The 25,440-nt window shown below is 41.7% G+C and overlaps 2 protein-coding genes across 8 annotated transcripts in view; one reads left to right on the top strand and one right to left on the bottom strand.

Annotated features, from left to right (window-relative positions):
• letm1 (leucine zipper and EF-hand containing transmembrane protein 1) overlaps positions 1 to 16,046 on the bottom strand; it is a 66,713-nt gene extending 50,667 nt beyond the window's left edge. Inside the window, exons 1-2 of one of the 2 annotated variants that reach the window (XM_033034496.1) lie at positions 15,685 to 16,046; positions 4,827 to 4,881 (exon numbers count right to left, since the gene is read on the bottom strand). In XM_033034496.1, the coding sequence (XP_032890387.1) occupies positions 4,827 to 4,881; positions 15,685 to 15,766 (137 nt within the window). In that variant the 5' untranslated portion in view covers positions 15,767 to 16,046. The remainder of the gene's footprint in view (positions 1 to 4,826; positions 4,882 to 15,684) is intronic. The other variant, XM_033034504.1, reaches the window with a different exon arrangement.
• A 42-nt stretch (positions 16,047 to 16,088) lies between these two features.
• The window catches only part of nsd2 (nuclear receptor binding SET domain protein 2), a 94,452-nt gene continuing 85,100 nt past the window's right edge, over positions 16,089 to 25,440 (top strand). The window contains exons 1-2 of one of the 6 annotated variants that reach the window (XM_033034451.1): positions 16,090 to 16,229; positions 22,902 to 23,596. In XM_033034451.1, coding sequence (XP_032890342.1) covers positions 22,931 to 23,596 — 666 coding nt within the window. In that variant the 5' untranslated portion in view covers positions 16,090 to 16,229; positions 22,902 to 22,930. Of the gene's footprint in view, positions 16,230 to 16,368; positions 17,082 to 17,169; positions 17,189 to 22,901; positions 23,597 to 25,440 lie in introns of those variants that run through there. The other 5 variants (XM_033034458.1, XM_033034464.1, XM_033034472.1 and 2 more) reach the window with 5 other exon arrangements.

Below are 25,440 nucleotides of genomic sequence, written 5' to 3'. Positions count from 1 at the left end.
GTACAGTTTTGGTCTCCTAATTTGAGGAAGGACATCCTTGTGATTGAGGCAGTGCAGCATAGGTTCACGAGATTGATCCCTGGGACGGCGGGACTGTCATATGAGGAAAGATTGAAAAGACTAGGCTTGTATTCACTGGAGTTTAGAAGGATCCCAGAAGTGGCGGCGCTGTGAAACGGCTGCAGCTCGCCTGCAGTCTGTCTGTTTTTACTTTTTTGAGTTGTTTTTTTTTATAGTTCAGTTAAATTTTTGGTTATTAGGTGGTGTTATGTGTGTGGGAGGGGGGGGTGAAACAGGGCTTTCTGTCTCTCCCTTCGGGGGAATGCGACTTTTTTGTCGTATCCCCCTTTTCTTCCCCCGCCTGAGCTGAGGTCTAATGGCGGAGCTGGCGGCCTCCAACCTGCGACCAACCTCGAGGATCCGGAGGTAGAGCCAGCGAGGCTGGCCGTCTTCGAGCTGCGGCGACGTTCGGGCAGCGGCACGACTCGGCGAGGGCGGACGGCGCGGGGCTGAGCCGCTACCGGCTGGAAGGCGCTCCCGTGAGGGCGGCCTGGGTCCCGGCTGGAAGGTGCTCCGGTGTGGACGGACCGGCTCCCGGCTGGAAGGTGCTCCCGTGTGGGCGGACCGGCTCCTGGCTGGAAGGTGCTCCCGTGGGGGCAGCCCGGTGCGGGGCTGAGACGCTGCCGTGTGGGCGGCCCGGTGCAGGGCGGAGACGGTGCTCCGGTGGCTGAGGCGGCAGCGACCTGAATCCGGGGCTTGGCCGCGGGCCAGTGGACGACATAGTCGGGGGCTCGCAGGGCACAGGCTGGTGCCTGTTTTCCAGAGCTCCCGTGGCAACAGCTGCGTCCGCTGGACTGGAGGGCGGTAGCTTCGACCACCCCCGGGCCGCGGAGCTTGAACCATCGCCCGGTGGGGTATCGCCTCAGCGCAGAGGGAGAAGAGGAGGGAAGAGACAGTAACTCAGACTTTTGCCTCCATCACAGTGAGGAGGTGCTTGGTGAACTCACTGTGGTGGATGTTAATTTGTGTTTATTGTGTGTTGTTATTATTACATGTATGGCTGCAGGCAACAACATTTTGTTCAGATCGAAAGGTCTGAATGACAAATAAAGGATTCAATTCAACGAGGGGAATATCTTATAGAAACATATAAAATTATAAAAGGACTGGACAAGCTAGATGCAGGAAAAATGTTCTCAATGGTCCAGAACACTTAGAATAAAGGGAAGTCCATTTAAGACTGAGGTGAAAAAAAAAAATTTTTCACCCAGAGAGTTGTAAATTTGTGGAATTCCCTGCCACAGAGGGCGGTGGAGGCCAAATCACTGGATGGATTTGAGTTAGATAGAGCTCTAGAGGCTAGTGGAATCAAGGGATATGGTGAGAAGGCAGGCACGGGTTATTGATTTAGGACGATCAGCCATGATCACAATGAATTGCGGTGCTGGCTCAAAGGGCCGAATGGCCTCCTCCTGCACCTATTTTCTATGCTTCTAACTGCAATTTCTTGCGGTCTTGGATGGAGGTGTTCCCAAATCATCCTGTCATGCCTCCCGATAAACACTTTCTGCAGAAGGTGGTGAGTTGTTGAGGACATGTCATACTTCCTAAGGAAGTGGAGACATAGGTGTGCTTTCTTAGCCATTGCTTCAATGGGACTGCTCCAGAACAAATTGCTGGTGATATTTATTCCCAGGAACTTGAAGCTTTCAACCATCTTTACTTCAGCACCGATGTATACCAGGGTGAGGTAGCGGATATATGGAATAAATGGCCAAAGGAAGTGGTAGTCAGGTATGATTTAATTGTTTAAAAGACATTTAGGCAGGTATGCTTGGATAGGAAAAATTTAATGCAATATGGGCCAAACACAGTATGGGTGTCAGGGGTTATGGGGAAGTCGGCAGGAAAATAGGGTTATGAGGGAGTGATAGACCAGCCATGAATGAATTGCAGAGTAGACATGATTGGAAAAATGGCATAATTCTGCTCATATCAATTATAACCTTATGACACAGGCAAATGGGACAGGCAACTAAGTTGGCATGGATGAGTTAGGCTTAAGGGCCTGTTTCTGCACTGTATAACTCTCTAACATGAAGGTATTTAATTACTCCCACATTAACAGCATGCATATCTTGATCCTGCACTTTTAAAAATCATATATTGGCCATAAATGTTTAAATTCACCAGAACATTCAAGTGTTAGGTTATGAGGAGATAAATGAAACAGACTTTTAATTCCCTGCAATATAGAAGGATGAGGGGCCCCATGATTGAAGTTTGCAAGATTTCAAAGGAATTTATAGTGTGGAAACATGTTATGCTAGTCGTTTGAAGGGACACAACTTGATCGAAAGAGACGTTGGGGAAATACTCCTCACAAAAATCTGCAGAGCAAATTCCATTTTCTCAGAAGCTGCTAGATCAGTGAACAATTTTAAGGCACATGGCCATTATCTATATTGCTTGATAAATTTAAGTCATTATCAACTCATGGGGAGAGATTAGGGATTGTCATGGTGAAGTTGGGGTATGGTGACTGATGACTCACCGGATGACTCATTAGGCTCAAGGGTCCAAGAGCGGAACTCGCTTTCAAAACATGGAGGGGACGGGGGACACAATTATTTTGGCGGCCACGCACGCATGCGCACACTCACACACGCGCGAGGATTCGGAGGATCAATCGAGCGCTAAATGCAGCTTAACTCGCCTGTCTCGCCGGGTTAACTGCAGCCTGTCTGCCAAATCAAAAATATGAAAGTTTGTTTCAATGGAGCATTTTGACCGAGGAATGGAAAGGAGAAAATTACATCTTTTTATTACACAATTACATTTTACATGACAGCTCATGGAAAGTCCAAAGATCAAACAATCAACTTTAGAACAAAGTGATTTTGTTTGCTAAGAATCTTCCTGCACATTCAAGCATCTCTCTGGATGCGCTTAACACTTATTAAAGAGGGAGAGGCAGCCAGAAAGAAATCCCAACAGAACATTCTCTTGTCCAATTTAAGACGTTGAGATTTAATGATTTTGAAGTGGGTACACTACTCCTAATTCTTCTTTATTCACATTAGGAACTTCAGACTTTAATCGCTGGCAATCATGATGCTTGTATATCTTTGTCAGAGAGGCGATGGAGATAGTTATGGAATAGGACAGCCGTGTTTGTTGCAAGTCAGAATTTCTGAACAAAATAACTGCGCAGAAAGTGAAAGTACACTTCATCGGCAGATATTTTCTAGCATGCAATTTCTCCAGTGTCACACAGCCTTCTTCAACACTCCTCCAAGGCTATTCGGAGACAAATACTTATGCAACAATGTTGACCTGTCGACGCCTTCAAACACAGTCATGGGTATTATTATATTTAACGTAATAAATAAATAGATCTCAGTAGAATAATAGTTTAATGGAGAGTTTATTCCACTTGAAAGTGCTTATGATATTAAATTCTACAGTTAACATATAAAACATGGAAGAATAGCTGCAGGAGTAGGCCATACGGCCCTTCGAGCCAGCACCGCCATTCAATATGATCATCTAAAATCTGTACCACGTTCCTGCTTTTCACCCATATCCCTCGATTCCTTTAGTCCTAAGAGCTGTGGCAGAGAATACCACAGATTCACAACTTTCTGGTTGAAAAAGGTTGTCCTCATCTCAGTCCTAAAAAGCTTATTCTTAAACTATGACGCGTGGTTCTGGACTCCCCCAACATCGGGAACATTTTTCCTGCATCTAGCGGTTCCAATCCTTTACGAATTTTATATGTTTCCATAAGATCTCCTCTCATCCTTCTAAATTCCAGAGAATAAAAGTCGACCCATTCTTTCATCATATGTCAGGCCCGCCATCCTGGAAATTAACCTAGTGAACCTATGCTGCACTCCCTCAATAGCCGTAATGTCCTTCCTCAAAATAAGAGACTAAAATTGCACACAATACTCCAGGTGCGGTCTTACCAGGGTCCTGTACAACTGCAGTAGGACCTCCTTGCTCCTAAACTCAAATAATTCTCTCACAACTGAATGTCAACATGCCATTAGCTTTCTTCACTGCCTGCTGTACCTAAATTCTGGGTGAGATTTAGCTGCAAAGTATTCCATGCATTCTGAATAGAATAAAGCATTCCAAAACTGTTCCAAATGTATTCTTGGTATAATAAATTGTCCAGAGATTGATTTGGGAAGTATTATTGGGTTGAAACCAGAATCAGATGGCATAAGGAACATCAACCAACTAATATAGACTTTTCTGTGTCTTGCATCATTTATTCATCGGCGTTTTTTTTTGTTTTTTTTAAAATATAAATAAAAGAGTCATTTCATGTTGTCATCATCTAAAAAAATGAATAGCCCAGTTTTTATACGATGCAAATAAAACATGGGGAGAACTTAGTATTAAAAAGAGTAAAAAGTCAGTAAAATCAAAGTAACTCACAACATTGTAAATTAGTTCATTGTGTTTTTAATAGCGGTCACAAAAGTTCAAACCAAAAGGAGCATAAAGTGAGAAAATAACTATTTTCTAAATAGCAAAAATGTGGAGCAATCCTTTATAAGTGCTATAAAAAGTTATTTGAAATGACATGTTAAGGGACGTTAATTTTCAAAAATTTACAATGTGAGAAAAAAAAGACTAATTAAACACTATTAGTGAACTGAACTAAATATTTAAGTAATTAAAATAAGAGGGCTATATTTTGTGACAGAAACCATTTAAGATAAACTTGTAAAATACAGAGCCTTTTTTTGATGCTTTCCAATCTCGTCAAACATGATGTAAATATCAAACATGATATAAATAATTGTTTTTACCTGCTGCATGTTAACCTCAGTGCAGTGCAGTCAAGACAGATAACATCAAAGCCACCTAAAACAGGAAACAGCAAATGAAGATATGGCATATAAATTGAAATGTATAGAAGCCAGCAGACAAATATTGTCTAAAAGAACAAATTAATTGTATAAACCACGAAATAGTTTTTATCGACTTAAGATTGTTAAAACTCAAGCCTCAAACTAACGAGTTAAATATTACTGAAATAAATCCAGACTACATATTCAGTCAATTACATACACTTCCCATATCCAATGACAAAATTATCTGGAAATTTAATCATGCATATATATAGGCAATACAATTCTAAATGCCCCAGGTAAAAAAGATTTGTATGGAAAAAGTAGTTATTTGTCGTGTTAAAATTCAATTTTGCCTGAATGCATATTACACCATTTACCATTCAACTTTATTTTTTAAATAATAATTCAACTGCATGCTGTGCTTTGAAAATGAAGCAATATCATGAAATTACCGTGAACATAACCCATATGTAGTATAAGCAAATTAAGAATCAAATAATTGTGACCTTACAAGATCTTGAGCAATGCTTGAAATGCTGAACTTAATTTCCAATCTTATTGAATATTGTTCAGTTTCCAAGATTGCATTCAATTTAAATTCAACTGCTGCCTCGTTTAACATGGGTATATTTTTGTTCCAACATTCATTAACAATAAAGTATATTAACAGGTCTTGTTATCTTCCGCCTAGCATGGCAGACAACACAGCTTGGGATGTGCCAGCAGCAGGGATCTGCTACCTCCAGAGTTCAAAAGAGTAACCAAGCAGTGCACATTGCAGCCATTGCTCTCAAGAAGGAAGCAGCTAAATTGTGGATCTGGGTCACGATTACATCAAGTGCCTAGTAATTCACCCAGAAACCTTTCTACCGAGTGGTCCTTACCTGCCTCACGGTCAATGTGAAACTTACATCACTTAAATGACATCTCCTGCACTTTGTCTTACTAGGCTGCTTGATCCATACAAGCAAGAGCCTCAAGGTGGATGGTATGGAGAAAAATTATGGTTTAATTTATCGTCAAACGAAGTAATTCTATTGCTGAGAGAAGGTGCATTTACATGAACCTGGGATTATCCAAACCCCTCAAGGTTCTATTATAAGAGATTTGTAATAGAAATAAATCAGATGTGGTTAAAGTGCACATTGTCAGTTTTTATCAAAGGGTATTTTTATACATTTTGGTTTCACCATGTAGAAATTACAGCAGTGTTGATACGTAGTCCCCCAATTTCAGGGCACCATAATGTTTGGGACACAGCAATGTCATGTAAATGAAAGTAGTCATGTTTAGTATTTTGTTGCATATCCTTTGCATGCAATGACTGCTGGAAGTCTGCGATTCACGGACATCACCAGTTGCTGGGTGTCTTCTCAGGTGATGGTCTGCCAGGCCTGTATTGCAGCCATATTTAGCTTGTTTTGGGGGCTAGTCCCCTTCAGTTTTCTCTTCAGTATATAAGACATGCTCAATTAGGTTCAGATCAGATGATTGACGGCCACTCAAAAATAGACAATTTTTTAGCTTTGATAAACTCCTTTGGTGCTTTGGGATCATTGTCTTGTTGTAGAATGAACCGCCGGCCAATGGGTTTTGAGGCATTTGTTTGAACTTGAGCAGATAGGTTGTGTCTATATACTTCAGAATTCATTATGCTACTACCATCAGCAGTTGTATCATCAATGAAGATAAGTGAGCCAGTACTATCGTGTTTCACAGATGAGGTGTTATGCTTTGGATCTTGGGCAGTTCCTTCTCTCCTCCATACTTTGCTCTTGCCATCACGCTGATACAAGTTAATCTTCGTCTCATCAGTCCACAAGACCTTTTTCTAGAATTGTGGTTGCTCTTTTAAGTACTTCTTGGCAAACTGTAACCTGGCCATCCTATTTTTGCAGCTAACCAATGGTTTGCATCTTGCAGTGTAGCCTCTGTATTTCTGTTCATGAAGGTCTTCCGCAGACAGTGGACATTGACAAATCCACACCTGACTCCTGAAGAGTCTTTCTGATCTGTCAGACAGGTGTTTGGGGATTTTTCTTTATTATAGAGAGAATTCTTCTGTCATCAGCTGTGGAGGTCTTCCTTGGCCTTCCAGTCCCTTTGCGATTAGTAAGCTCACCAGTGCTCTTTCTTCTTAATGATGCTCCAAACAGTTGATTTTGGTAAGCCTACGGTTTGGCTGATGTCTCTGACAGTTTTATTCTTGTTTCTCAGTCTCATAATGGTTTCTTTGACTTTCATTGGCACAACTTTGGTCCTCCTGTTGATAAACAGCAATAACAGTTTCCAAAGGTGATGAAAAGACTGGAGGAAAGACTAGGCGCTGAGAGCTCTCGGATACCTGCATTAAGGAGGCAATTAAACACAACTGAGCAATTACAAACACCTCTGAAGCCATTTGTCCCAAACATTATGGTGCCCTGAAATGGGGGACTATGTATAAACACTGCTGTTATTTCTAAATGATAAAACAAAAATGTATAAAATACCCTTTAATAAAATCTGACAATGTGCACTTTAACTACATGTGATTTTTTTCTATTACAAATCTTAAAATGCGGAGTGCAGAGGCAAATAAATAAACGATGGGTCTTTGTCCCAAACATTATGATGGGCACTGTATATCTAACTACCTTACACAGATTGACAAATCTGATAATTTTATCTTCTGAATCTACAATAATCCAACACTACCTTTAAACCATAATTGTTCAGTTGATGCTTGGCTCTCAGTAAAAATATCACTATGATCTCACAAAAGCTCCCTTACAAGTCATTTCATCATAATAGTATCAAAACTAGCTGGAGGGAAAAATACCTCTTTACAAAAGTGGAAGCACCAAACTTAATTATTGTTTTATTAGGTTAGAGATTTTTAATCCATCAAATAAATGCCCATAATTCAATAGGATAGTTTAATGGTCATCATAGTGGTGTACCAACTGCCTATTTAAGAAACAATATCCATGATGAAATAGATTATGTGGGGGGGGGGGGGGGGGGGGGGGGGGGGAAACGTTTTAAAATCTCTTTCCTCAATGGAGATGCAACTTTTTCCGTAACGTATCTCCGTCCGCACTGTGGCATAACATCGTGGAGCTGGTGGTCCCTTTGCTGGTGATCGACTTCAGGAACTTCTACCGCGACGTCAGGAGCTTCGACCGCCCCGATCGTGGGAGCTTCGATCACCGGCTGCGGGAGCTTTGATCGCCCTGACAGTGGATAATTCGACTGCCCGACCGCGAGAGAAAAGGAGGGAAGAAGATTTTTTTATGGAGTTGCGTGTCTTGTTGCTTATTTGGTATGACTATGGCAAATCAAATTCCTTGTATGTTTTTAAATACTTGGCTAATAAATTAATTACAATTACAATTAAATGTGGGGTCTGTTCCCAAGAAAATACTAAACTATCCTGTTACTTTGATTCCAGTGAACACAGAGATAACCATAACATCTTCAGGACAATGGCTCCCAGGGGGCACAGTGGCAAGTCAGTTGTTGGCACCTGACTTGCTACATTCCGAAAACATGTTAAAATCATTAACAGATCATCGAAGGCATAGAAGACTATAAGTCTGATAAAAGATAGTTTAAATGTCTCCAATGAGGTAGATGGGAGATCAGGACTTCACTCTCACGAACTGAATAGAGGAACATTCAGTTGCCTAATAACAGACCATTCAGTTGCCTAATAACAGCTGGGAAGAAACTGTCCCTGTATCTGGAGGTATACGTTTTCAAATTTCTGTACCTAGCCTGAGTGAAGAGGGAGTGACCGGAGCAAGACTGGTCCTTGATTATGTTGGTGACCTTGTCAAAGCAGCATGAAGTGTTCATAATGGAATGTTCTTTGGTGTGATCCATAATATATTGCACACCAAGTTCTTCCAAGGTGTCAAAGTACATGGCAGAAAGTAGGTTCATTTCTCAAAGCGAATTTTGTGAACCAGCAATTTGCAATAATAAAAGCATTTAGTAACATGATCCTTTCGAGGATAGCAGTTCATAAATTGGACTGTTAATTGAATTGAAGATAGTGGTTTACATACACTTCCCCCAATTACTATGCTACAAGACCCACTCAGGAGGCAAAAATGTGTTGTTGGGTCAATGTGTTCTGATAGTATCTGCCTTCACTACCTCCTCCATCAGCTCGTTCCGAACACCCACCACCATGTGTAAAAACTTTATCCCTCAGGTTTCTATTAGATTTTTCCCTCCTCACCTTAAATGTCAGCCATTTCCATCTGTTTGACATAGACAGGTTCTGACCGTCCATCCTACCTATACTTTTCATAATTTTGCACATAGGAAACTTCAAAGTATGAGATGAAAGGACCGTTAAACATTACCACTTAGCGTTTGCCTTCAGAGATGCTGCTTCACCCGCCAATATTTCCCGTATCATTCATCGTTCCAGAATACTGCATTTTCAGTCTTTTGTCCTTCATGTCCTTGTCCTGTTCTATCTCTTTTAAAAAATATATTTATTTTCAAAGGTTTTGAAAGTTCAATAGTTAATATGGTGGTTAACTTTGATCTTTATGTCACAGCTGTTTCATACCAATAAGAGCAGGCCAGTTCCTGTGCTGTATGATCCAAGTATATTTATATCACTGATCCACATCTTCCGACCTCCTGCTGTTGACGTTCCACTTTCAGAGTTGTGATGTTAGTGCAATCTGCATAACTGAGGTTTTCTATCTTTATTATGTCATGTGAATCAATAGATATGCTTGGCTGTGATACAAAACATCTGTTCTCAGGTAGTAGAACATAGATAAGGAAGTTCCAAACATTTTGCAATTATCCAACTTTATTTTATTTTAGATCTCATATGTGCCAGGAGGTGTTATCGTCAGTCAGTCATATGGCACAGAAACAAGCCATTCTGCCCAACATGCTAGCCCCATTTGCCTGCATTTGGCCCATGTCCCTTTCACCTGCTCCTATTCATGTACCCATCCAAATGTCTTAAATGTTATAGGAATAGCCTAAACTCCCTCCGCCAGCAGCCCATTCCATACACTCAGTTGCCCCTCAGGTCCCTATGAAATCTTTTCCATTTTACCGTAAACCTGGTTCCTGATTACCCTACCCTGGGTAAGACACGATGCATTCATCCCATCATTGGCCCTCCTGACTTTATACACCTCTATAACATCATCCCTTAGTCTCCTGCACGCCAAGAAATACCCACTGGATGTTTTCAAGAGAGTTAGATTTAGCTCTTGGGGCTAAGGGGATCAAGGGATATGGGGAAAAAGCCTGAACAGGGTAATGATCAGCCATGATCATATTGAATGGCGGTGCGGGTTCAAAAGGCCGAATGGCCTACTACTGCACCTATTTTCTATGTTTCCAAAATTAGTGTCCTAGCTTGCCCAATACCTATATGAAAATAATTTTAGGGTTTGGCAAAATATGTCAGCATCCTAATTACACAGTATTTATTTTGTACTTGAAGTAATTTGCAGCATACTGGAATTTTCTTTTTCAAGATTCTCTGCACAACAGTGACTAATGTTTTATTACAACATCCAAGTCTTTCACAATAAATGTGAAAGATCATCAAGATTTTACATTGAACTCGCTATAAACTGGTAACAATATTTTTTTATAATGGCAGTGAATGGTTGGTGATTTGAAAGGCTGTTTCAGTGTCCATGTTGGAAAGTCAACGTATTCCACAACTCTCCTTAACCCCTCCTGGGTTATTTGAAAGGCTTTCGGAAATGAAAAGGCGTCATCCACTGTAGAATATATTCAGTGTCTCCTCCAGTGTTGAACAGCATTTGGATTTGTATCTTTGTTCTTTCATTTATGCTGGCATTCTATCAAGCCGTGAATAAATAATGGTCAAACAAATGCGACAGTTTGCACTTTCTTTATACCAATTATGACCTCAGTTGGTGCACCTTTTCACCTAAAACAGATCAACAATCATCTTTACCAGTGCTCCTTCTCACTGCTGGAATTCAGCTCTTATCCATTTTGGACCATTAATACAATGAGTAAATCTCCGAGTTCGAATCAGGGCAAACTCGGGAGAGCTCTTGGAATGAACTCGTACCATGGGACAGGGCTTTAAAGGGTGATATTGATCAAATGGGCCGAACAATGGCAGATGGAATTAAATTCTGAAGAGTGTGGGAAAAGTATGTGAGGACTATTAAGAATAGGACACAAACAATAAATGGCAGGAAGATTGGAAGAACAGAGACACCTTAATGTACAAGTCTAAGGTTCCTGAAGGGGGCACCATCGGTAAACAAGATGGTGAACAAATGGAGCATTTGCCTTTATTAGCTAGGATACCATATACAAGAGAAGGGAGGTTATGGTACATTATTATACATTGGTAGGCCATAGATAGAGTACAGTACAGTTCAGTTCCAGACGCCACACTACAGGAATGATGTGATTGCATTGCAGGGTGCAGAGGAGAGTCACAAAGATGTTGCCTGAGAAACTGTTTCAATTTGGAGGATAGTCTGGATTACTTTTTTGTTGGAGCAAAGGACTGTAAGGGGACATCCGATAAAACAAAATCATGATGGGCAAAGATAGGATGCTTTCTGCCCTTAATAGACAGCAAAAACTCTAGGGCATAAATGTAGAATGAGGGGAAAAAAATTAAATTCTCCCACTTGCAACATACAGTTGGGACTCTCAGAACACTCGAGATGGACTTGAACCAGCAAGGCAGATTGCTGTACGCTATGCACAAAATACTGGTAAATGCATTTGTATAGATTAGTGTAGGAACAGCAGATGCTAGTTTACACCGAAGATAAGACACAAAATGCTGAAGTAACTCAGCGGGTTAGGCAGCATCTCTGGAGAAAAGGAATAGGTGACGTTTTGGGTTGAAACCTTCAGACTAATTAGTAGCTGGTCAGCATAACCAAAACGAGTCAAAGGGCCTGTTTCTGTATTGTATTGTTCGATATCGCTAAGTTTTATGATAACTTATGCATCACCTAATATTACAGACTCAAGTTGGCCGAACACAGAGTGCTGAAGTGGTAGGCAATCAGGAGATAACCAAGATGGGCACCCAATCACCACTTCCGGTCAAAGATATAGGCAAACACTTCAGGACTTCACCAATATCTGAAACAAGACCAGAGCTTTGATTTGAGAAATTAATTACAGGATTTCTTCTATCAATAGCATAAATGATAGGGTTGAAGGGCCTGTTACCATGCTGCATCTCTAAAGTAAACAAGTTGTTTTCCAAAGTCGCAGTGCATCTTTGTCAGCTTGTAGTTTTTTTTAAAATCTCACACAATGGGTCACCTACACTCTTCAGGACATCTTAGCAATAAACATGGAAGATCACTTTGAAGCTCTTTGGTTAGTATCCACCAGAGTACCCATCCTTCAATCCTTCTGACCACAGAGGTCAAAATCTATGTTTAAAACTGTTAAAGCCATCTATTCACTAAATATTATTGCAGTGCCAGCACAGAAGGGAAAGAGAGATTTTCCAAATTTTTTTTCCAGAAGGTATCTTCAGGATGTTATAGTCCGCGGGCCAGCGATCGGAGCACTTCTTCTGGCAATCCCCCGGCTCCGCGATGGAAAGTCCGTGGTGCGCCCGCTGCTGAAACTCTGGGCCCGACTCCAGGAGAGGCCGCACCAATCCAAGCTGTTAAGCCGCGAGGGAGGACGAAAATGCGACTGGGAGAAAAGTCGAATTCCACTGAGGTAAGTGACCGAAAAAGAGTTTCCCCCCTATTCCCCACCACCACCTCCCCAACACTAAAACACCTTTTTAGACATACTAAAAGCAAAAAAAAGTCGAAAGGACGAACAGCTGCTGGCGAGCCTGGCTATGTTTCTATAGAGTAAGATAGAGCTCTAGGGGCTAGTGGAGTCAAGGGATATGGGGAGAAGGCAGGCACTGGTTATTGATAAGGGACGCTCAGCCATGATCACAATGAATGGTGGTGCTGGCTCGAAGGGCCGAATGGCCTCCTCCTGCACCTTTTTTCTATGTTTCTACCACCCGATGGACTAGCCGCAGGTGTGGAGTGAACGTTGGGATCCCTCGATGGAGATCGCCGGAGAAGAACTCTGGCCGCCGGCCTGCCGCCTATAACATCGTGAAGCCGCGGTCTCCAGTAGGAAGTGGCCGATTCGGGACCTCCAAGCCGTGGCGTGTCCGTCCCTCCCGACGTCGGAGTTTCGAGCAACCCTTTCGAGCGGAGGGTTCATGGCCCTGACCACGGATGAACAAAGGAGGAGGACTGACTGAACGTTATTGCCTTCCACCACAGTGAAGAATGTTGAGTCCACTGTGGTGGGTGTTCATGTTATATTCTATTGTGTATTGTGCTCTTTTTGAATGTGTGGCTGCATGGTAAATCAATTTCCACAGTACCTTAATTGGTTCAAATGGCAATAAATGTGAACTTAAACGATGTAACGGGACGATTTCAAAAGGCAGAAATGAATCAAATATATTTGTGGATCCAGAGTCACAGACTGGCCTTCCTGGATAATGATGGGGGATCTTTCTTTTTAAAAGGACATCAGGGAAGGTAATAATTTGATGCTCTGGTCACTTAATCATTAGATGGTTTTATTTAAATAAGCAAATTTAAATTTAATAGCTGTTGCGGTTTGACTTGGTTGTGCATCTGAATTATTGATTACTGCGCAAATGAACCCTTCATTTATCCTGATATTTAAATGCCAGTTCCATGCACTTGTCTGTAATCCAAAAATCAAATATTTATCCAGAAAACGTAAAAATTGCTATACTGATAACAGCGTGTATCATTATAAATAATTATTTAATTCAAACCAAATTAGTGTTTTTGATAACATCGTATATTGCACTTCATGCGAACTGCTTATCACATTGTGATTACAATTTCATTTGCTGTATAAAAAGAACAAAGTCCTCTTGAATGGGATAAAAAAATCTACATTGTTCTGCTCAGAAGATGATGCACCTCTTTTCTTCCGCTTCTCCAGAAGGTGAACCCATCAGCTTGTCTTCTAAAGTGATAATCTCCTGCTTGTCCCGTGTAACTCAGGTCACCAATTTCAAAGTTTCGGTGCTAATTAAGCTGATAAACCTAAATTACAAACAATGGATAGAGGAAATAGAGGCTGAACAGAAGTTTGTTACCATTTTCCATTTGATACGATGGCATGAAAGCCACAATCTTAACTCAGTCTACAAAGGGAAGACTGCTGCAAAACAAGATTGTGATATTGCTCCAATTCTTTTCCTGATTGTTTTGTTGCAGTGTACGTTCACTATCAAACTTCTCAAGGGTTGCACATATCTTCAGAAACGTAAACCAATAGCATGGACAACATGGAGATGTTACTTGCACTTTACACTAGTTTCAAGCCAAGCTCCTAGCCATTACTGACAAATACAAAAGATGACAATTTATACAAAATGCAAGACAAAAGACCTCACAAAACCTGTTCTCTTTGCAAAATATTGCTGTCCAACAATAAAGAATCTTGCAAAGTTCCTGGAGAGCATGGACCACTTTTCTCATCTCTCAGAGAAGATGAAATTCAACAGTGTGTTTTTTTGCACTGAAAACATTATTTCTTTAAGTATGGAGTGGAATACTTTATTGTCACAGTAAAACTATTTGCTTGGATGAAGGATGAGCAAAGCAATGCCATGTTGCTCTCCAAAACAACACCTTCAGAATTAAGCTGGAGTAACTCAGCAGGACAGGCAACATCTCTGGAGAGAAGGAATGGGTGACGCTTTGGATCGAGGGATGTTGCCTGTCCCGCTGAGTTACTCCAGTTTTTTGTGTCTATCTTCGGTTTAAACCTTATCTGCGGTTCTTTCCTACACATTTTGTCTTCAGCATTGAGGATACAATTACACACAGTTGCCTCATTTGCACAAGCCAAATCATTCACATACTCAACACTGGAGCCCTGAAACAGAAAAAGATTACCAGACAAAGGAAAATCAGACAGCACAGAAACCACCAAACGGGAATTGGAGCAAATTATCCTCAGACGGGGGAACCCGAGAGCGATGCTCTCTAATGATAAGCATTTCCTCCCTGGGGAAAAAGGCGCTGACTGTCTACCCTATCATATATACTTCGATCAAGTCTCTCCTCAACCTCCAACATAGACACTAAAATGCTCTACCCACCGTTTCTGTAAGGGTCTCGACCCGAAACATCACCTATTCCTTCGCTCTATAGATGCTGCCTCACCCGCTGAGTTTCTCCAGCATTTTTGTCTACCTACCATTCTTTAAAGCTAGTACATTTGTCACCATGTCCAATGAGATGAAGAGGTAACTGAAAGGAAAACTTTCACTCTGAAGCATGAAGAACAACGATAGCTTAAAATGTTAACTAAATCCAAAAAACTGTTTGGAAGTAAAATTTATGTTGCTCACTCAATTTCCACGAAAACACGAGGCTATTTTCTTCCGTAATTACAGTAGGGTAAAAGGGCAGCAACACCATAGCAACAGAGACACTCGTCAGACCCAAGCAATGATTAAAACAAGATTGATTGTTTTACATAATATCCTCGAATATAGCATATAGCCAGCGAGTGCACGGGTAGACACTTGGGTGAACATTAAAAATGTAACTTCCATCTTAATTCTTGAAAGCGGAAGGAAAATAATAACACCTGCAATTGGGGCCTACCGTCATCTCTCAGCCTCGTTCATTGTATAGCAGACTACTCATTTTCACTGGGGATAAGACAATTCCGCAACATTTCAGCTTTGAAAACGCAGCCCGACATTATTCACATTTAAAAAACAATTAGTTTCAATCTACGGACGTACCTTTCCTGATTTCCCGGTACACCATTTTCGGCGCCCTCAGCACAGAAAACCGGGATCCGCCGGTAAACAACATGAAGGTCATTTTCCTTGTCGCCGGCGGAATCGTTCACAAGAAGAAACGTCGGAGTAAAAACGAACTTGCCCTTCGAGGAAGCTACCATTTATATAGCTGCCAGAAAGTTAACCATCCACGTTTCAATGAGTCAGCGCCTGATACCACCCGATCACACCATGACCATGTCCCTCCAAGCGTCTCTCTCTCTCTCACACACACACAAGACACCGGCCCCGATTCAGCGGGCTGTTCCGGCCATGAAGACCGCCGGCCACCAGGGTGCAGCACCATGACGCAAGCTCGGCCGAGCGTAATCCGTCCAGGCAACAGCGCTATCCCCACCCACCCCCGAGCAGCCTCATTGGTTGGCTAACGGTAATGGCGCGCAACGGCTCGCGCCTCCGGAGTGAAGCGCCGCGCGAGGGTCTGCCGGGCCCGACGTAGTGCTCGGTCACGTGGGATGCCGGAGCCTGCTGCCTTTTCAAATCAGGTTCGGTTGGGGGAAAAAGCGCGCGCGCGTGCGCCGGGGATGATCGGTTGATTGTTGTTGATGATGTTGTTCCCCCCCCTCCCCTCCCCTCCCCCCGTGAAGGGCACAGCCTCGCGATTGTCCGTTTGCAAGCGAGCGCGCGCGCGGTTTCTCTCCAGGGGAGGAGAAGGGGATGAGGGGGGGTGGGGAGGACGGCTGCCTGCCTCCCTCCCTCCGATGGCATATAGCATCACGTTTGTCTTTTAATCCGTCCCTCCTTAAGAATGTGTGTATGTGGTGAAGGAAAATATGATTTCATACTCGATTTTACAGCAACAAGATTGAAATGCGAGGAACAGAGAGGAGGGGGGGAAGCACAATCATGGCTGATCTATTTCCACCCCCATCCCTCAACCCCATTTTCATGCCCTTCATAATCCATCAGAAAGTCTTGTCCCGTTGCTAGCGCTGGCTCCCTCTCTTCATCCCCCTCCTCCCCCCCCCCGGGCCCTCCCGCCCGCCGGCCGACGGCCAATGGGAAGCGAGAGTTTTCGCGCTGATTGGCTTCGTTGAAGAAGACGGAGGAGGATGATGATGGGGAGGATGAAGGGAACGAAGGAGTTACTGTACTCATTGGAAGTACAGTAACCCCGCTCGGGAGGGAGGATGGATGCGCCCACAGCAGGTTCGCTCGTTTTCCTAAATTACCCGATCTGCTCGTCTTTCTGCCTTCCTCCTTCCACCCACCCCCTTTTTAAAAAAATTTATGTTGCGTGCAAACGCGTGAACCGCATAGCGGCGACGGCGGCAAAAAAAAAAAAGGTGGCTGACCAAGAATAAGGGACTTAGGCCGCACGATGGTCCAATCAGGAGGTGGGCAAGCAGTCAGTCTCTTGAACGAAGCATGAGAATATTTTTTTTTGTTTTCCTTCTTGTTTGCACCCTCCTCCCCTCCCAAGTTCCACACAGGTCTGCAGCACGTATGTATTTAAAATATCAGTTCTGATCCATTATCGCAGCTCAATCACACGGATGATTAATTCCCACTGCGTGTAAGCACGGTGAATGTGGATTCAACCTTTTTTTTATACTGCCGTTCAGTTGAATGTGTGCATTGCTGCTGCTGCTTGCTGTATGTATGGAGGGCAGCCATGTTACATTTTAGGATTGGTCTCATCGAGATGCTTTGAATTTAATTTCAGTTTTTGCAACAAGTGCTTTTGTAGCTGGCAACATTAGTGGATTATTTTAACTTCGCTGGAGGTTTTGCAATGCAAGGTAGAGATTGCCAAATACATTTGTAGGGCATGCTGTATCCAGCTGAATAGACCATTGGAATAACAAAAAAGGCCATTTTGTCAACGCAGTACCACAGTTATGTTTGTTACATTTAGCAAACTGGATTACCAATCAAGGCGTTTGGTGTGAGTTGTTAATCACTTGTGATAAATGTTGCAGAAGATGATGGGACGGGCAATAGATTAAACGACAAAGATATTATTTCTTTTTCAATTTAAACTAGATTCTTTATGTAAATGAGAAAAGTTTTACTATCATCAGGGACTTACTGAAGGAGCTGTGCATTTGTTTTTACTCTAAAGTTATGCATTGTTTACTGTAAAAGACAAGTTGGCCTCATTAGGATCAGAGTGTTAACTGACACAAGCAACCTTATTGTATAATTTTGTCTAATATTTGTTTGACCTTCGTTTTCTTTAAGTTATGTTCACATGGATTAATAGAGGAAATGCAGGAGGAAAATATTTTTGAATGGATTGATGATACATGATCTCGCCATATTTTGACAGACTAAAATTACCCTGTTTTGTCATAATGTACTAGACATTGATTGCCAATATAATTGTCAACTTTTAAGTGACCCCGTTAAATAAAATTTAAATCAATAAAACTATAATTATTAAATTTGTACAATTTACTGAATAGAACCACTGAAACGCTGCATATGCCTGACATGGTTGTGAGGTATCTTTTCTTGACTTATCCCTTTGTATTAGAGTCATAGCGTGGAAATAGGCCCTTTGGCCCAGTTTGTGACTACACTGATCAACGAACCCCATCTACACTAGTCCCACATACCTGTGTTTTGCCTCAAAACCTCCAAACTTGTCCTATCCATGTACATCACTATATAAATCAGGGTTGGAACTGATGGCGTTTAACTCAATTTGGCTTTCTGTAAAAATGATGTCATAGACTGTCGTATATGAACTGCATGCAAGTTTAAATACAATAGGTAAATGAAAATGGAACATTTTAAAATTAAAATGGTCAACAAGGTTCAATAACCCTCTATTAAATATGGATTTGAGGTGAAAACAAATTACTGGATCAGTATAGCAGGCAGTGCTTGGAAAGAGAAGCAGTCAATGTTCAAGGTTTGAGTCATAATCAGAACAAAGAAAGATAAGGATTTGAGGTGGTGTTTGGATATTTCTCCATCCTGCAATACACAGTTATATATTTTAAGATTGCAATTTATGAAGTATTAGATATCAAATGTGGGAAATGGCTAAGGTGTCATTTTATAGTTGGCATCATTTCAGCGCTTTGGGCATTTGCATTTACCCAAACTAGAAGCCAGTGTGAATTTTTTTAATTCATCAAAGACTGAGAAGTTGTAACTTTGAAAGACTCAAAATGCTGGAGTAACTCTGCGGTCAGGCAGCATCTCTGGATAACATGAATTGTCGATATTTTGAGTTGGAACCCTTCTTTGGACTTCCCAAATAGCAGAAGAAGGGTTCCGACCTGAAACATCACCGATATATGATCTGCAGGGGTGCTGACTGATCCACTGAGTTATTCCAGCATTTTCGGTCTTCCTTTGGTATAAACCAGCATCTGCAATTATTGCAAGCTGTAACTTTGATTGGATTGTAAATAAATATTCACTCTTTGAAATGATTAGGAAATATTGCTCATTGTGTATGAAATCTAACTTTTTTTTAACTGTCTTTTTGCTAAGGTGGTTTATTGTCCTATTTGATTTTAAATTAGCCACATTGTCATTATCAGTTCTGCTTTCTTTTTTGGTAATCACTGGGCCTTTTTTTCTGTACATTGTTCAACTACTCAGCAAAAGTTGGTATCTTGAAAATTAGCACAAAAAGGCTGTTTCCATTTGATTTGAAGCTAGCCTTTTAATATTTGCCAAGGTCTTGATGACATAATTTCACCTGAAGCTCCAAAGGAGTTCATCGAAACAAAGAAAAATAGGTGCAGGAGTAGGCCATTCGGCCCTTCGAGCCAGCATCGCCATTCAATATGATCATGGCTGATCACCAAAAACCAGTACCCCGTTACTGCTTTTACCCCCATATCCCTTGATTCCTTTAGCCCGAAGGTAAATCTAACTCTCTCTTTAAAACATCCAGTCAATTGGCCTCCACTGCTTTCTGTGGCAGATAATTCCACATCATTATCGGTCTCACCAGGGCCCTCTACAACTGCAGTAGGACCTCCTTGCTCCTAAACTCAAATCCTCTTGCAATGAAGGCCAACATGCCATTAGCTTTCTTCACTGCCTGCTGTACCTGCATGCTTACTTTCAGTGACTGATGTACAAGCACATGCAGGTCTCGGTGCACCTCTCCTTGTCCTAATCTAACACCATTCAGATAAAAATCTGCCATGTTCTTGCCACCAAAGTGGATAACCTCACATTACTAGACTAAGTGTGACCCTTTGGGTCCCATTCTCACACGTGAGGCTTGGTCCTCCAACGCAATATTCCACCACTCGTGCATAGCCCCCAACTGCGCAGGCGCGGCTGACGGGTTCTTGTTGTGACACCCCTAATTCCTCCCCACTCCGCCCCTTGCCCTACCCTGCCTCAACACCCCCTCCCCCCATCCACTCTTAGCGGCTCTCCGGTGGCGCAGCCATTCCTGCCCTATGGGTTCCCACTGTGACATAGAACATGCAGCTGACGGGCACGACAAGTGGAAAAGGGATTTATTAAAGCTTAAAATGCGAATAACTTAAAATATGGCCTGCCGCTGCTGTGGCCTGCTGCTGGCGTGGCCCACCGGTGGGGTGGGAGGGTTGTGGGGATGTGTGGGGGTTTATGTGGGAGGGGAGGGGTGTGGGCTCAGCGGGCCTCGGCTCCGACTGCACTCACGGGCTCCAGGACCCGGCTCCGAACTCACTCAGTGGCTCCTGTCGCACTGAGCATCTCTCGGCCCCTGCTGCACTCAGTAGCTCCCGGCTCGTCGTGGTGGTCGTCGACGCCGCCCCCGGACACAGCCCCCGTCCACACTCCGCTCCTTCAGCTTTATTCTCGCCGCTGGTGATTGAGAACGGTTGTCGGAAGGGGTGCCGCCGTCCCGGCGAATGACAGGAGAGAAGACCAATAAGTTTTGTAATATTTCACTGATCGGAACAAATCTTGATGCACTTGCAGCACAGGAGAATGGCGAGTAAGGTGGCGAAAAATCGTAGTGCTATCGGGTACCGTTTTTGTCAAATTTAAAAACAATGCAAACCGGAAGAGGGCAAGTTGAGAGTTTTATAAGTATATATATAGATACTGCATCTGCCATGCATCTGTCCACTCGCCCAACCTATCCAAGTCACCGTGCAGCCTCATTGTATCCTCATCGCAACTCGTATTGCCACCCAGCATTGTGTCATCTGCAAACTTGGAGATGTCTCATTTAATTCCCTCGTCTAAATTGTTAATGTATATTGTAAAAAACCGGTACCAGCACCGAGCCTTGCGGCACTCCACTAGTCACTGCCTGCCATTCTGAAAAGGACTTGTTAATTCCTGCTCTTTGCTTCCTGCCTGTCAGCCAGTTCTTTGTAAATGTCAATACCCTACCACCAATACCATGTGCTCTAATTTTGCACAATAATTTCTTGTGTGGGACCTTGTCAAAGACTTTAAAAAAATCCAGATACACCACATCTATTGGCCCTCCCTTATCCATTCTTCTTGTTACATCCTCAAAAAAACTCCAGAAGATTAGTCAAGCATAATTTCCCCTTCATAAATCCATGCTGACTTTGATTGATCCTGCCACTGCTTTCCAAGTGCGCTGCTATAACATCTTTTAACAATCGAGTCAAGCATCTTCCCTACTACCAATGTAAGGCTAACTGGTCTAATTTCCCATTTTTCTCTCTCCCTCCTTTCTTAAAAAGTGGGGTTACATTGGCTACCCTCCAGTCCACAGCAGTCGAGGGAACATTGGAAAATGATCACCAAAGCATCCACGTTATCTCGGGCCACCTCCTTGAGTACTCCGGGATGCAGACCATCAGGCCTGGGGATTTATCTGCCTTTAGTCCCAACAGTTTACGTAATGCCATTTCCTGACTAATGTGGATTCCCTTCAGTTCCTCTCTCCCACTAGATCCACGGTTCCCGAGTATTTCTGGGAGATTGTTTGTGTATTAGTCAACCTTCTAGATAAAATTTAAACTGAGACTCGAGTTTATTCCTCACATCGGGTGCTGTCTGTATGGAGTTTGCATATTTACCCTGTAAGTGCATGGGTTTCCTTTGGGTGCTTCGGTTTCCTCCCACATCCCAAAGACATGTGTGATTGTAGTTATTTAGCCTCAGCAAAAGTGTCCCAATGTGCAGGGAGTGGATGAGAAAATGATACAAAGTAGACCTAGTGTGGATCTAGGTCAGTGTGGATTCGGGCCAAAGGGCCTGTTTCTATACTATATCTCGTTTTAAAGTCTGAATAAGACAGCATGCAGCTTTGGAATTAAAGTTTAATTTATTGGTACTTCTCCATCCTTTTTTCAAGATGTCATATATCCTCCGATTGATCCCAGAAACAATTTACTTGCCTTGAGATGCAACATCAGGCTGAACAATGAGTAATGGGCTTTTGATCAGATGGCAAAGTTCTTATGTTGGCTTCATGGTGTGTTGCTACCATGTGTTCACATGCAATTTACGAGTTAATCTGAATTTTTCTTGGTTCCACTGTGGAAGTTGTTTTGTGCTTCAAATATCTCAGCTGCTTTCCCAGTTTAAGTTATCTGGAATGAGAATAAAAGATTGAATTTTACATCATAATCTACTTTGCCTGCTTTGTATTGTTCGGTAATGTTGAAATTGAGTCATCAATGTGTCCAAGATATTGCTCTTCCTCTGAAAAGTTGGCTGTATTAGTTATAATTGTCTAATGACGCCATAGATAAATGTTGTTACTTTACAAATTAAGTCCATATTTTATTATTTAGCACATATAATTGGATAGGTTACTTAAGTTTTTTTTCTGTTTATGTACACTTCACCATGGTTTGTTTGAAATCTTGCAATATCTTTTATGTCTTATTTGAATAGACTACTTGGAGACACAATAAACTGTAGATGCTGGAATATTGAGCAAAACACAACAAGTCCGGCAGCATCTGGAGAGGGAATGGACAAGCACCCTTCCTTCCTCAGATTTGTCACAATCTTGCTTATGGTTGTTACAAAATTGTAAAATCAGTTATACAGTCATTTCGAGTACTTGCACATCAAGAGACAAGGGTTTAGATTAATAAATTCAAGATATAAGTTTCCCTACAACTTCATATCTTGTTCTTAATATGTTGGTGCCCTAGCTCGTCAACCACTTTCAAATTAACACCACAACATTAAGGCTTTTGTTTGCTACAGAACCGTTTAATAATCTGTGCTTGTATCTCTTTGTTCACCTGAAGCTGTTTGAAATTGGTAACATCAGGAGAGCATGGCTCAGCCCATCCGACTTCCGAAGAATGTAATCGGGAGTTCCCGGCCAACGGCACAGGAATTGATTAATCCCATTTCCATGAAACAGGTTCCAGAGATCCTTGGTATTAATAAGAAGGCTCAAAACGGTGAAGTGGATTCTGAGCTCTCCATACTGACTGATAAAGCTGTTACACCTTTAACAGTAGCCCTACAGGATGGTGTCATACATCGATTAAATGGACACGATGCAAGTTCTGTTTGTAGGGCGTCGGACAAATTAAAGGATTTAACTTCTCTTATGTTAAATGGAGATTCTGCCATGCCAAATGTAGTTGAAGAATCACCATCTCAACATGCAGCTTCTCTAATTGAATGCTTTACAGAAAATAGAGGGAACAAAACACCACCTCGAACAACACCTAAAAAAAGTGGTTCACCGGAGATTAAGTTGAGAATTACTAAAACTTACTTAAATGGAAAGCCCCTTTTTGAATCTTCACTTTGTGGGGATCTTCAAATAGGTGACTTTGAGCCTGCACAGCAGGAGCAACAAGACGAAGAAAAAAATCAAGACAAACGTAAGAGAAAGAAAAGTGTGAAGTATGATGCATTGCTTGAACAAAGTCTTTCTGAGCTGGCACTTGTATCCAAGACATCCAGTTCTCCTGATGAACTAGTAAAGGTGAGTGTGGTTAATTGTAGTTATTGTTATAATTGTTTTTTTTTTAGAAATATCCGTTTGAGCACGTATTAAATTATCTGCTTTAATGAGTTTTTACTTCTATGTTTGTTACATTATGGAACATACATCTGCAGCCTTTATTTCCATAATTAATTTAAGAGTACCATTAAATTCATAAAATTAGTTACATTCTGTTAACGTTCTTAATCATTTCTAAGTTGCAGCTTGGCACAGCAAATAGATTGGTGTATCTGTAGGCAGCATGTATTTCAGTGATGCAATGTCATGTCATGGGGTATTCATTCCTCCAGTATGAACTCTTTCCTATATCATAAATTCAACATTTATTTATTCTTCTTTATGTGAGATGCAGTGTTAATATGTTAACTGCAATTTACTTCAACAACAATAGTTCACTGAAGCGCACACTGTAGCATTAAAACTCTCTGAAGTAAAGTTCACTCTTAAATGTCATGCAACTGCAGTAAACTTAGATCGTTGAAGCCTTTTAGAACTTTCAACCATGGACAACGTAGTTGCTGTTGTGTCATTACCTTAATGGCATCTGATGCCGAGTTCCTGTTGCAGTCTTTGGAAAGTGTGAACATTTTTTCCGTTTTGTAGTTCCAAATTTGAAATGTTCTTGCTAATGTCACAAGCAAATTTACGCTGATTTGGTTTGCTGCCATTCGGTTAAATGCGAAAATGATGTTGAAACTACCATGGCAAAATATTGCTGTTACTGAAAATTTGGGGGGAAATGGGGGCAGAAAATGCTGGAACTGTTGAGTAAATCAGGCAGCTCCCAAAGCTGAAGGATGGTTTCAGCATGTTTTGTTTTTGCAACACTGACTCTGGAAAACCTGGGACCTATGGAAATTTATAACTGCTTTAATGGATGTTTAGCTAATGCTGTTTGTGGTTATGTTGGTCGATCTGAAAGTGTGGGTTTTGTAAGCCGTTCCTAAATGTTCAACTAATATAATTTCTTGTCCTCTTTTGGGTGTTATTTTCTAAGTGGTTCCCACTGAGTTTTTCTTAATGTAGTTTTGCATTCCTGACGCCACATCAAGTACCTTTCACAGGTCCATGTTTGTTTTGTTAAATATGTTTAAAAAACAAAATGATGACTTTTTCAATAGTCAAAATATTAAGTAATTTAAATGGTACGATTTAATTTGTACTTCATTTTAATTTTAAGGTTGCGGAAACCCATGTTAACGTAAAAATTGCCGATAGTGGAAGACAAACTTAAAAAAATCTAGGGTTATTTCATTACCAAAATCTAGGGTTATTCCAAGAACAAATTTTACATGAACAAATTCTTGCCGGTCAATTTTGTGGGAATTAAAGCTACCTACCATGACAGTGGTATTGTTTGTGCATGTTTCCATAATCTGTCTCCGTGTCAGTTCCTCAGTCTCCTGCTGGAAAGAAAACCACTTCAGAGTGATGATGCCTTTCTTATTTTGCCTCCATGGATGAACCTTCCAGTACATAATCTCTGCCTGCAGCAATAATGCAACTATTCCACCTTTTTTACTTCCCTCTCATATTTGAAACATCAAAACCCTGGAATGAGCTGCTAGTCCCTTCCCTCTCGCAAACAAATCTTTGTAATGGCCACAACAAATGTAAGAAAGACAATGGAGGACTTCAATATGCAAGTAGAAAATCAGTTTGATAGTGGATCGCAACAGAAACAATTTGTGGAATGTCTACAAGGTGGGCTCTCAGCAGCTCCTGGTCGAATCCACTAGGTATAAGGCAATTCTGAATTTGTTGTGCAATGAACCTGACTTGATTAGGGAGCTTAATATGAAGGAAACCCAAGGCACCATTTC

Source organism: Amblyraja radiata, chromosome 1 (genome assembly GCF_010909765.2).
Source record: "Amblyraja radiata isolate CabotCenter1 chromosome 1, sAmbRad1.1.pri, whole genome shotgun sequence".
Taxonomy (NCBI): Eukaryota; Metazoa; Chordata; class Chondrichthyes; order Rajiformes; family Rajidae; genus Amblyraja; species Amblyraja radiata.
The sequence above is the reverse complement of the archived record's forward strand: the minus strand, read 5'-3'. Positions and strand labels throughout refer to the sequence as shown.